We start from the raw sequence: 13,129 nt of genomic DNA on the forward strand, positions 1-13,129 counted from the left end.
GAGCCTACTCTCAGCTTATACACTTGCAAGGGTTAAGTGAAGACTCAGAACAAGCCGCAGACAATCAAAGAAAGTCAGAATTCAGTACAGAATCTTTTTAGTCAACCATCCTTAAGTCATGATTATCTGGAGCAGGAACTAGTTCGGTTTCCCCCCAGGGCATTCTCCAGGAGAACCAGAATCCCCTACAACAACTATGCAACAATCTCAAAAGTCTCCAATGCACTGCATGGCCTACTTAACAAGCTGGAGATTCCAGAGTGCTTGTAACTAGAGCTGCAGCTGCAATCGCCAACGGAGTGATATTTCCAATCGGTTGTTTAATTGTTTCCAGTGCAATAAAACATTATATGAACCAACTGATGAAAGGATACTGCTTATTTGGGATCCATCCAGGCGACAGACGTTTAGATTTTCAAAACAGTTGGAGAAAGTAGGACTGGGAATCTACTATCCACAAAACAGTTGGTGCCAACATTGCATATGGATAGAAAGGAAATGCAAGAGAGGTAGAAGAAACTCTTGCTGCATTTGAATCGGCCAATGCCCACAACTCCACAAGTTCATTAGTGGCTCACAACAGGGTTTTGAGACCAACCTAGGAGAATGATGAATCCAACTACTCATGATATATATAGTTAAAAATCCCAAGATCTTCCTACTAGATAAGGCTATCAGTGCACTCGATACTGAATCTGAGGGGGTAGTACAAGATGAATAAGACCTTGTCATGCTAAATTGGACAATAGCTGTGGCGGCACATGTAATTGCAGACGGAGCTACTGCAGAGAAAGGAAAGCATTAGTTGCACCGTGCTGCATGCACAATGCACATCAAGACTAGTTGTCTGCTGCAGCTTGCAAGAGCTTTTTGTAGTTGCACTTGGCAGTCACTTGCTACTATATTCCAATTCCAAATTGATATTGGGGATTAATGAAATGCGAATTATCTACTCCTAGTTTCCATTGCTGTTGGTTTTGCTTTGACCCTAATTTCTTTGCATATAGGTCAGAATTGTTCTGTGTTTTGTTCATCTCCAGGAATTTCTTACCTTCTTTGATGTATGTAGAATTGTAGATGTTTCTGAAGGGAGACTAGTAAACAAGCACAAACTTGAATAATTACAGAATGGTAATTAAACAATCACCAGGTTTGGCACTGCGTCTGTCAATCTCAGGCCAGCTTTTGGGCATCCATTTGCATTCTTAATCAAGAGGAACGTAATAGAATATAAGGATTAAGCCATTAAGGTGTTAAAAGCCTGCCCCCCAACCCAGAACGGTTTCTTCCCCCTTTTCTCATGTGTTCCTCTCGTGTTGGATTGCAAGGAAAAGTAAAAATATTAACGGAAGTTCATTCACGGTTTGACAAATAGTGAATTTAGGAGGCTTAAAGAAATTTACAAGCTTGAAGCGTGATGATTCTGAAGAAAGATTGTTTCTGAGTTTGGTATGTTCCATTCAATCGCTCTCATATTCACCAGGATAATTACTAGATATAAGCTACTCCGAGATAATACTGCATTACAAACGAGCCCTTAATGTCTCAGAGTAAGATTATGAACCTGTTCATTTGTTCACAGGCATATGCTAAAGTTTGCAACTCATTATTGTACTAAATACTCCCAGGTAACAAAATCTACAAAATCCGAATTTATTGCCGGAGGCAAAATCACAGCATATGATTTTGGACAAATGACACTATCTGTGGTTTTTGTATTCCAGGACTTGGTATATAACCAAGATGACAAGTCCCGAGCTGAATCCAAAAAATGGAGAAGAATAATAAGAGCGCATTAAATGATGGTTCCAGTGTTTCGCTTCCTTATATCAAGAAGATTATGATGTAGCTAACAAAATCACTATCTGGTACAGTTCCTAAGGCTCATTGAAGAATTTAAGCCGGCCTTATCTCTATGCAGATTTTGTTACTTCATGTATAGCATTTGCCAGATATCCAACATTGCCCGTTGTAACACCCGCCATACTGCACATGTCAACCATCATACATGAGAAATTCCAGACACGAATGAGTGAAAGGGAAGGTGGAAGGAAACTTACCTTATTCGACCATTGCGAGTCAAATATATATGAAACTCATTTGTCAAACGATCAACCTGTTCAGGTGTCATTCCGCTATAGCAAAACATGCCAATCTGTTTTCAAGACCAGAAACATTGTACATAAGATGAGCCATATATAGACACAGAAAATCTCACACCTATGAGAGAATAAACAATCAAGCACACCTGATTTGTTATGTGCTCCCAAGATAAGGGTGATCCCAATTTCTCAAGGTTTTCTCGTAGAGCAGTTCGCATTCCGATTATGCGATCTGCCATGCCCTGAAGAAGAATGGTGAAAAGGAAATAAGTATCGGATGATCAAGACATACTGAAGGCTCCCTGGTTTCTCTAGTATCTGTTAACAATAAAAGAATAACCTAATGTATGTTGGGATTCTGGTGACACAAGATCAATTAGAAACTACGCCATAGTTGAGCAGCGAACACAATTTTAAAATTTTTTTTTGTCAGGAGATAGAAATCAGCGTGCATCTCTTGGTTGGAATACTGTAGCACTAAGATAAAAATTGTGTCTATCCTGTTGACATCCAATTTTCCAACAGAGAAAGTAACCTAGATATGATAGTAGAATGCTCTACAAAGTGATGTTTATCCCAAACACAGGATAGGAAACATGGATGCAACTTTTAAAACCTCCATATTCTATCCTGGTTAGTACCAGTTTAAAAACACTTGGAAGCAACTTTTGAAACATGGATGCAAGTTTATGTAAATTTTGACATGAACATAACTAATGTAACATGGAAACCATCTCTGGATAGGAAACATGGATGTAGATTTCATGATACTAATACCAGTTTATGTGGCAGCATCTTACTACAGAAAGTAAAGAGTAACTAATGAGCATACAAGCTTCACTCTTGAAGGCATCTGAAGCTGAAAGTTAGCATTCAGATGCAAGCTTTTCATGCAGTAGCAAAAGTATTTCCCTAAAACTTATCCCCTAACCATCAAAATCATATGGACTCACTTTCACTTGTTTCTCACTTTAGTCATCCCAAGATATAAAGTTGAAAGGAAATAACCACACATTACCTTAACTTCTCGGAGCCACAAATTCTTCAAGTCTGGATCACCAAGGATAGTTGACACTATAAGCGGTCCATGAACGGGTGGGTTACTATACATGGGTCTGGCAAGCTGCTGCAACTGACTTTTTACAGCCACAGCTTGTTTTTCATCCTCACAAAGCAAGCTGCAAAGATAAAGAACAGCATCAGCATGAAAATGTACAAGAAGATCATGCTTTCTTGACATCGTCAAAAAGGGAAGGTGACAAAAAAGAAATGTTAAGCAATCTAATGAAAGGATATTATAAAATAATGGCCGTAATCCTACAAATACTAATTCCTGAGATCAGCCACAATCTTCTAAAGGGAAAATGTGAAGTCACATTCACGTTCAAGAGCTGCTTGCACCATCACCAGGGGTGCAGCTTATTATACAAAAGACATGCAGAAACCTCAGCAATAAAATATAACGTCATTCTTTCACCCTTACATTTAGATACAAAAGTAAAAACTATGACATGCACTTAAGAAGTACGTGATTTAGAGACTATTTGGAGGGGCTTGAGTGGTATAGAGATTTTAATAAAACCAGCTTGACATAAAAGAATTGATTTGCTAACCATAAACCTTCCGCTTTTGTGAACGGGAAAAAGGCTGAGGTTCATTGGGTTGTGGGGTGTTAGCTGTGCTCTGGGTCGTTTGGATGGAAAGGAATAAAGAATCTTTTAAGTTTATAGCGGTGAAGAGGTGGGACTGCTTTGGGAGAAGTAAGGTTTTGGGCATCTCTTTGGGCTTCTATTTGTGGGGAATTCAGGAATTATATCTTATCTTCTATGTTATTAGGTTGGAATGCAGCTGTACTTTAGCCTCTATCTAGGCTGTTTGCCTAACTTTCTTCTATGTGGACTCCTTGTCCACCTTTTTGTATTTTGCTTTTCTTGATCTTTCAATAAAAGCCGTTTCTTTTCAAAAATAAATAAGTGATGTTTGAAACTAATTTATCTAGTTTAAATTGATTATATTCACTTCAAACATCGAATATGCAGGTTGTATACAATACCATACATCAAAGAGTGTCCTACAGTCCTACTTCTATCTCATCCTTTCAAAAATTAGTAAAAGGACACACAGTTATTGTCTAGCCATTGATAATAGAGATGATAGATGAAACAAATGAGACATGCAGCTGCTACGTTAACTAAGATTAGACTAACTGTTTATAAATGAGAAACAGATAATTACCTAAGGCATCCTACTCTCTGCCCATAGAGTCCCATATTTTTTGCATAAGATTGAGAAATTCCAATTAGATGACCATCCTCGAGAAAAATCCTGATGGCTTTTGCATCTCTCTCTGGGTTACCACTAGCAAAACCTTGATATGCCATGTCAAAGAAGGCAAAATGACCTTTACCCTGAATCAATAATTATCTATCTATCAGCAGGAGTAGTGAAAATTATTAGAGAAAGTGAAATAAACAAAAAATATTCTCAAAACTTTACCTTGATTTGGTATGAGATCTCTTTCCATTGTTCCTCCGAAGGATCAACTCCAGTGGGATTGTGAGCACATGCATGAAGTAGAAAGAATGAGCCACTTGGAGCATTCTATAGAAAACATTCATGCCCAGTTAGCAGGGGGAACAGGGTTAGCAAATAGAATGAAACATGGAGTGGAAAGGGTAAAAAGATATTATATCAACAAGGAAAGATAGATGTAGCACTGGTAATTAAAACAACCAAAACTGAACATTTGAATATGTGCCCTATACCTTTATGTCATCAATCAGTCCTGCAAAGTCCAAACCCTTAGTCTCTGGATGATAGTAATGGAAAGTCCTTTGAGGGACCTGGGCATCTCTCCAGATGTTATGGTGGCTGTTGATAAATGGTTTTCCAGAAGCATTTGTGCATCAGAAATTATTCACATAACAAGCTTAAGTGATAACAAAGAGATAATATTATCAAATGGTCTATACTAGATTCCCCATCTTGATAACTAAGGATGATAATGATAATGATGAATATATATATATATATATATATATATATATATATATATATATATATAAGTGTGTGTGTGTGTGTGTGTTTAAGCTTAAAAGAAGTTCCAAATAATGCTCACTTGGCCCATGTTGGCACTGGAATATAGATATTAGAATCTGGACGAAAACGTTTTTGAAAGTCTGCAAAAAGACGACATGCACCAGTCCCAGAGAGAGATTGCACTGCTGCTATCCTTTTATCTTTGAGAAATTCAGAAGTCTCTCCATAGGCCAGCTTCAATGTTTCTTCCACCATCTTCACACTGCCCCCCATAGGAAGATATTCCCTGGAGCGAAGAAACAAATCGTAAATCATACATCAGAGTGACGTCAAAAAAATACGTAAATAACATGGATCTGTCAAAGTTTGGTATTTACTATTTTACTGTAAAAAATTATTTACAAGATTTCTGTCTTTACCATCGAGTTTGCAAAAAATTTTCACAGTAACCTATCTGGCAGTTGTTCTTTTAAAGTAGTATTGGTTTATCATTTATAGAGTGTCTACGAACAAACTAGTATCAGCTTAGTTTCCCTCTATCAAGCCATAAAGGGAAATGATTTCGTTCACTGCTGCTAATGGACTCCTCCTACACTCAGGATCCTACAAAAACCACTTCCTATGAAAGAAATGGAATATCAATCTGAATCCAACTATTAACTAACAACATTTGGACACTCAAATAGGATCATGATGCAATCAGCAGATAAAAATTTCCCACATATTATCACCTGATATTACTGAATACTTCTGATCGAGCATGGACTTTATACTACTATCTCCGAAAGTTACTAATTGCCATCTCCCGAGAGAACAACAAAAGGTTAAAAAACTACAATATACTTAATGATTGAGACATAGAATAAAGGTAAGGAATCCAAATCCTGGAAGACTTTAGAATCAATGTCAGGATTTCAGATTATGTGGGCAATACGAGAAAAGAATCAAAGTATATATCTTTGTGGGCAAAAAGTTAAAGTAAATCTTAAAAGGGACCACTGCAACAGTTGCAAGTTGTTTGAGTGGAAATCTGCAACAGTGTCAAGTTGCAAAACACTATAAAAATCTCATAGCTCCCCAAAAAAGAAATGCGAAATCTGTAACGCATTAACGGGAATTAGTAACTAAACCGTACAGAAGTTGGAAAATATGCAGTGACTTACATGTTCAATTTTCCGGCAACCCTCCGCTCTGCTTCTCTAACGCATTCCAAAACAACCGGCTTTCCGTTGTCATCACGGTACGCACCCTTTACAGTAAAAAGCAACATTAAAAACAATGATTAAACAAAAAGAAGAGCATAGCAAGACAAAAAATCCTCAATGATACAGTAATTAAAAAAAGTGTAAAGTATTAAACGAATGATTATAAAATATTGAGTTGGACGTAATGTCCTTTGGAACCCACTAAAGCTAAAAACTTGACGTCAGATACTGACTTTTTCTTCTGGTCTATTGACCACGTACAACTCACACCAGTTGGGATTTGCATCACTTTTTTAATAATGATATGAAAGAAAAAAGTGAGCCAAACAAGATTATTCTTTGTTTTACATTTTTACCCTCGACTCAACCAGAAAATCATAGCAACGGAAACAACAATCAATCTCACAATCTGCTTTCTGTTTGGCTTCCAAGGAAATCAAAGAAGAAGAAGAAGAAGAAGAAGATTTTTGAAAAAAAAAAAAAAAAATCACTGTTACATGCGTTCTACAAGCCGGAAAATAAAAATCACTGTTTCATACGAAGTTGGAAAAATAAAAATTCTAAACCGGAAAATCTCGGCCGTCACGGAATTGCGAAAGAAGGAAGGAAATCAGAGAGTAGAAATGATGGATCAGAAGGGATGATCTTTGAATTTACTCGGAGTAAACTGAGTACTGTCTGGGATCACGAAATTGAGAGAAGGCAAGAAAAGAAAAGAGAGATCGAGGTGGACTCACGACTCCAACATTGACTTTGTTGGGACTGGGATCGGCGAGGAAGGCTTCGGTGACGCCGAGAATGGGATCTTTGGGAGCCGGTTGGACACTCCGCCACCAGGACATGGATCGCGCGCCCAAGACTGCGGTGGAGCTCCTCCGTTGAAAAAGTTTGGTGGAGAGCGCCATGGACTGACTGACTTGGTTTGAGAGATGGAGAAGAAGAGAGGACTGTGATGAATCTGTGACTACTTCTTTTTTTGGTATAATGTGAAAATGTGTATATAAGGGATGGATGGAATTTTGAGGATATATAGATGTTGTTCGTTGCAACGGCCTTGAAGTGCGTGAAGTTCTTCTTTCTAGAATTCTCTGCTTTTTCAGGTGCTGACGCTTGGCATCTCTCTCTTTACTTTTTTTTATTTTTTATTTTTTATTATTGTTTTCTTTTTATTAGATCTCATACTCTATTTATTTATAGTCTGTGACTCTGTGTGATGGGATAACGGTAAACTAGCTTTCTTCCACAAATGTTCAGCAGCAGCATGTGTGGAAATATTTTATTTTAAAAAATAAAAAATAAATGGGAATGAAAGAAAACGGTTGTTGCAGATAATATGGGGAGAAAATGGATCTTTTATTATTTATTTTTCTTAATAAAAATGAATGAAAAATAAACGTGATCACCTGAATTGTGTTGATTTGATTTATAGCCTTAATACTTTTGAGATAACGAAGTACTTGTTTGGCAGCGGGAAGATGAGCAGTATCAGTATGGAAATATGCATATATTGGCACAATCGATGACCAACTTCAAGTGAGCTGTTAGCTCTCAGATAAAAAATAAAAAATAAAAAATAATTTTTTTTTTCAAAAAAAGTTAGGAAGTTATATGATAGTATGTAGTTATCCAAATGATTCACTCATTGCTGATAACTGCAGATAATGGGTAGTTATCTGCATAGAAAGTGGATTGTATCTTTCCATTTTTATCTATTTTTTTCTTGTTTCAGTATTTTCATGATTAAAAACTGAGTAAGCTGAATTGACTTCTGTGAGAGCATTTTGTCGATGGCAGCTGGTTTTGGCTAGTGGCGATCTTGTACCTAATATCGAGATTGGTGGCTTTTTCTCTTTCTTTCGTCTTTCCTCAGGGTTGACAATGAGCGTGCTCGTCTTCTCTCCGTGTTCGTAGGCTGCGGCCTCTTTGTTATGGCTGTGTTTGCAGTCGGCGATATTCAGGATAGCGGAATGAAGGTTGATCTGGTCTTGGATCGGCTTCAGATCGTTGGTCCTTAATTTGGGTGGCCTAGAGGAGGTTGGATTCTTGGGGCAGATTGGTCGCCAGCACCCAAGGGTGTTTGGTTGCCAGATGATGACGGCGAAAACTGGTCGTGGTCTTCTACTTGTGACGACGACAATGTTCATGAGTGCTGGGACATGTTCTGGTATGTGTCGATTGGGTTTGGAGGGAGTTGTGGCTCTAGTTCCGAAGGTAGGTTTGGTGCTGATCACGACGTTCGAGGTGACGGCTGCCGAGGCGACCAAGTTGGCAATAACTCTTCTAGGGTTTGAGTTGAATCGTTGTCTTGGGCCTGGGTCTGGTCTTGGGTGGGACTCCCTGTTTGGGTTTCTCATTTCTGGGCTTGGTGGGCCTGTCGGGCTTGTTTAATTTTAGACGGGATGGAAGGTGACTTGTCATCTTCCATCAGGCCCGGCCCTGGCCCAGGGCAGGCAGGAGGATGGCTCAGGGCCCAAATTTTGCAGTAGATGGATAAAAAAAAATGTTGCTTGAGAGGCTAATAGTACATCAAAAATGCAAAAGTTGTCCAAAACAGACCCAACACTACTCAGCCGTAGCTTTTTAATTATATGAGAGACAAAGTCATGAGACAGAGAGAGAGAGAGTGTGTGAGATGAGAGAGAGAGGGATGTGTCATCATGGGCCCAATTTTTCATCAATATGAATTTTTTTTGAATTTTTTTTTTATATAAAGGGCCCAATTTTATTCCTAGGGTCGGGCCTGTCTTCCATTCCTAGCATTTAGTTTTTTATCAGGTCGCAAAGATCAAATTCTCTGAGGATCATTTTACTTATTAGCTTCGGAGGATTTTGATCTTTATTTAGAATAATGGTGCATGGATTTCCTAAAAGGTGGGTGTATTGGGGGTTTCCTGGGTCTTATTCTTGTTTTAGAATAGGTTTTAGGGTTTTCTGAGGAACGATTCTTTCTGTCGACCCTATAGGGGTGTTTCGTTTTTGTACTGCTTGCTGAATATATAAAATAGGCTGACCTCTTCTTGTCAAAAAAAAAAAAAAAAGATTAAAAGATGAGGTTTTTTTTTTTTAATATTTCAAGGTTATTTTTGTACATTTTTTAAGTTTTGGCTAACAAATCTTTTTCTCTTAATAATAATAGTATAGATAAGATTGTATCTATGAATTTATGTTATGTTATTATTTTATAAAATAAAATAAAATAAAAAATTGGGTGTCAATTTATTAAAAGAAAATATGGTTTATAGTACAGTACACACCACGGAGGGCACCTTCAACTTGCATCACTGCTTAGGGAGTTCTAAAACTACCTACATAATGCTAACCTAGAAAGAAGCATAAAGTAACCAATAACCTAACACTACTTGGGTTTTCATTGAACAATTCAAGTTCCAACCCTAATTTATTCGTAAACCTTGGGAACACCCTATGCAATGAGGGTTATTACCCTAGAGTTGTTAATTGCTTGAGGCTCAGACTTGCCCAACAAACTCAAAACTGAACCTTAACATAGACCAAAAAGTTGAGAACCAAGGCCCTGAAAGAATAACTGAGGCCCAAAGCCCAGATCCGCCGGAAGGATCCAGACCCAATTCAACCCTAAAACTACACAGGTCAAGGGTTGCGACTGTTAGCCAAATAGTCACCCTCAAGTATAAGGGCTAAGTTATAGTGTAGCGGATTATGAGTAGGGGATATCGTATCTAAGAGATTGGAAAACCCACTCTAGCTAAGAAAAACCTAAAGGATGTTAGATGAATATGCAAATGCACAAATCACAAAAAAGAGCTCACAAGTGAACCAAAGTTCATGGTGATTATATGCAATATGGAATAGTGATTTGATTTTGGTTTTGAAGATGATTTGATTCAGAAACAACTAAATGAATACTTAAAATGTAAACTAAGCTAATCTAAATTAGATGTAATGAAATATATGGGAGTTAAGACTTAAGGTTTTCTCACCTCTAGCTTTTCTTGCAAACAATGATGCTTCTATAGTGAATGATGCTATTTTAATTACCCAATTTCTCTCCTTGCATCACTCTCGGGTATGACAAGGGACATGCTCCTTTGATGATATCAAGCAACCCTTCTCGGGTGTAATATTTAACTACTTAAGTCATGCATTTCAATCCGGTTTGGTATTTAATGCATTCACCTAAGTGCATAAAACTTGGAGATGAAGATATTATACTATGCTTATCTCTAAGTAATTGTAGTTCACAATCCTAATATGCACATATGATATGCTATCATGCTCCAAACAACCAAGGTTAATCAAGCTCTAATTGTTTCTCATTTTAAGCATAAAATTTCAACATTTTGAACTAGCACGTTAAGGTGCTAAAGAAAAGTGCATCAAACATAATATTTACATCAATGTCATACAAGATTGGCTAGGGCTTTCAACCATAGCCCCAACAAACTAACTACCCTAGCCCCAACAAACTAACTACTCACTCATAATCAAATACATAAGCTCCAACATGTTTATGAACATCAAACTAAAAAGTAGGCATACAGAAGTGACTAGTGATGATCAAGTAGAGGATGGTGTAGATGAACTCATGGAGGCATTGATATGGTGCTAATGGTGATGGTGATTCCTCAAGTGATGCGAGACTTCTTCCTTCTTGCTTGATGGTGGAGTATGAGATGTAGATATAATCAAATGGTGAAGATTTATGTATATGAAATAGATTGGGTAGATGGAAAAGATGATGAATTTGGTTGTGGTGGTAATGGAGGTTATGTATTGAAGGTGGTGGTGATGGAGGTTTGTGAAGGAAATACTAGTGGATTGTGTAGAGAATTAATAGAGAGAGAAAAAGATGTAATGGCTAAACCACTGCAAGTGGCCTATTGGTTCTTGCCTAGTTGGGTGTGCTCCCCAACCTAGGTTCGAACCCCGAAGCTGTCAAAGTGGCGAGGCACTGTGCTGCAATGCACAGTTGGAGCATTTCACATGCGCCGAAGGGGTTTATCTTGGGCCTAGGAAGCCTTTGGGTTCCCCTTGACAAAGTCAAAAAAAAAGATGTAATGGCTAAGTGTGGGTGATCGTCTTGTTTGTAGGGAGATGAGATGCTTAAATAGATGGAGAGAGAGATGTGAAATTGTGATTAGAAGTCAAAGAAAACAGCCATAGCCTTGCAGAAGCATGGAGGTGGAGTATGAGAGTGGTAATAGATCCTAAAAATAAGGGAAAAGAGTATGGGAGTGATGGTATAGGTTAGAGTAGGAAATGATGAGTGAGATATGGTGATTAAACCTAAAACATTTACAGATTTTTAAGTGATGATGGTGGTGGACTTTTGGGTAATAGGGAGTAGAGATGGCTTGGAAAAGATGGAAGAAAGGTATGGTTGAATTGGAACAAAAAAGTTTGAAATTTGGTTAAGATAGAATGATGGTGAATGGATGTAATAGAATAGATGCTATAATACTCATCCTCTTTACTCCTCTATGAATATGGCTGGAAAATACATGGCACCACCGTGAATGGTGGTGCGCCGCCAAAAGTGGTGGTGCACAAAAAATTCGCCAAAATTTCACTTTTTCTCCTCTTGTTAAGATTTTCTACAAAACATGGAATTGGATTACTCAACATTAAAATGAATTTTAGAATAAGTAATTTCCATGTTTTAGGGCACAAAAAATATATATATATATATATATATATATATATATATATATATATATGCTCCAACAGTGACTGCGCCACAACCTTGCAGCCCTGACTTGGTGTCATCAATGTCGCTGACTCGCTGCTGGTTTCCAAACTTCCTGCAAGTCACCATCCTGCAACCCTAACGTAGTGTCACGCCCCGAATTTCGAATAAAGAAATTCAAATCCGAAACACAATAACTGAACAATTCGCCCAAAAATACTTGGATTTTTTTTCATTTAATCTAAGCAACAAAACAAACCGAGCCCAAAAATGTCAATACCAACTCATTCTCTAGAGTCACTAATTACATTACCAAGTGTTTACATAAACTCGAAAGCATCAAAGTAAAATGTAAACCCTCACTAGGAGCATACTACAAATAGCAGTACAATAACAAAATATGTTCTGAATCTAACACTGCTGCAACATCAAACTGCGATCTCAACCCTGATTGTCCTGACCTGCAGGAATAACCCCTACACCATGGAATAGTGTACTGGGTGAAAAGAACTAACCCGGTAAGCTTTTTAAACTCGTATGAGTAAAACTCAACTGAAAAGACTCAAACAACACATGCTTATAATTCTCTCAACTTAATAATAAAATAAAGCATCAACAATTAACTCCCCCAAATCACCCTTTCAACTCAAGTGAACAATCAGACATTTTAAATATGAAACCCATGTCCCCCTTGGACAATAAAAAAAAGAATACACTCGAAACTCTCTTTTAAAAACAAGTACTCATGAGTCACAATAACACACAGTTACCCCCATGATAGTACAATGACAGACATACTAGAACTCTAACTAATTGTAACCACTAGCCCGTCCAAAAGCTTGGTTCCCGATTTACTTGCCTTGTGGTTATCACTATAACCTCCGATCTTCAGGCCTCCTGGCCCTCAGAACAAAACATTTAAAAGGTATCATATGACCCAAAAGTGTTACACAACACTCAAAGTAACTCTTTCAAAACAACATAAATCAACCTTCTCATAAAATATTGCCTTCTCGAAAAGAGTAAATTTTCAAAACAATAACATGAACAAAATCACAGTTATTGTACTCACCACAATACCACACCATCAAGATATATATTTCACGTAAATACACACA

The 13,129-nt window shown here is 37.6% G+C and overlaps 1 protein-coding gene across 1 annotated transcript; it reads right to left on the reverse strand.

The window, feature by feature from the left end:
- Nucleotides 1-1,587: 1,587 nt before the first annotated feature.
- LOC133724911 (aspartate aminotransferase, mitochondrial) lies at nucleotides 1,588-7,444 on the reverse strand. Its single transcript, XM_062151827.1, has 10 exons — nucleotides 7,084-7,444; nucleotides 6,305-6,390; nucleotides 5,221-5,427; nucleotides 4,868-4,973; nucleotides 4,599-4,703; nucleotides 4,338-4,510; nucleotides 3,121-3,280; nucleotides 2,249-2,344; nucleotides 2,061-2,155; nucleotides 1,588-1,986 (listed from the first exon to the last, which is right to left on the reverse strand). The coding sequence occupies exons 1-10, from the start codon at nucleotides 7,249-7,251 to the stop codon at nucleotides 1,914-1,916; spliced, it is 1,269 nt and encodes a 422-aa protein (XP_062007811.1). The 5' UTR covers nucleotides 7,252-7,444; the 3' UTR covers nucleotides 1,588-1,913.
- Nucleotides 7,445-13,129: the final 5,685 nt, after the last annotated feature.

Source organism: Rosa rugosa, chromosome 1 (genome assembly GCF_958449725.1).
Source record: "Rosa rugosa chromosome 1, drRosRugo1.1, whole genome shotgun sequence".
Taxonomy (NCBI): Eukaryota; Viridiplantae; Streptophyta; class Magnoliopsida; order Rosales; family Rosaceae; genus Rosa; species Rosa rugosa.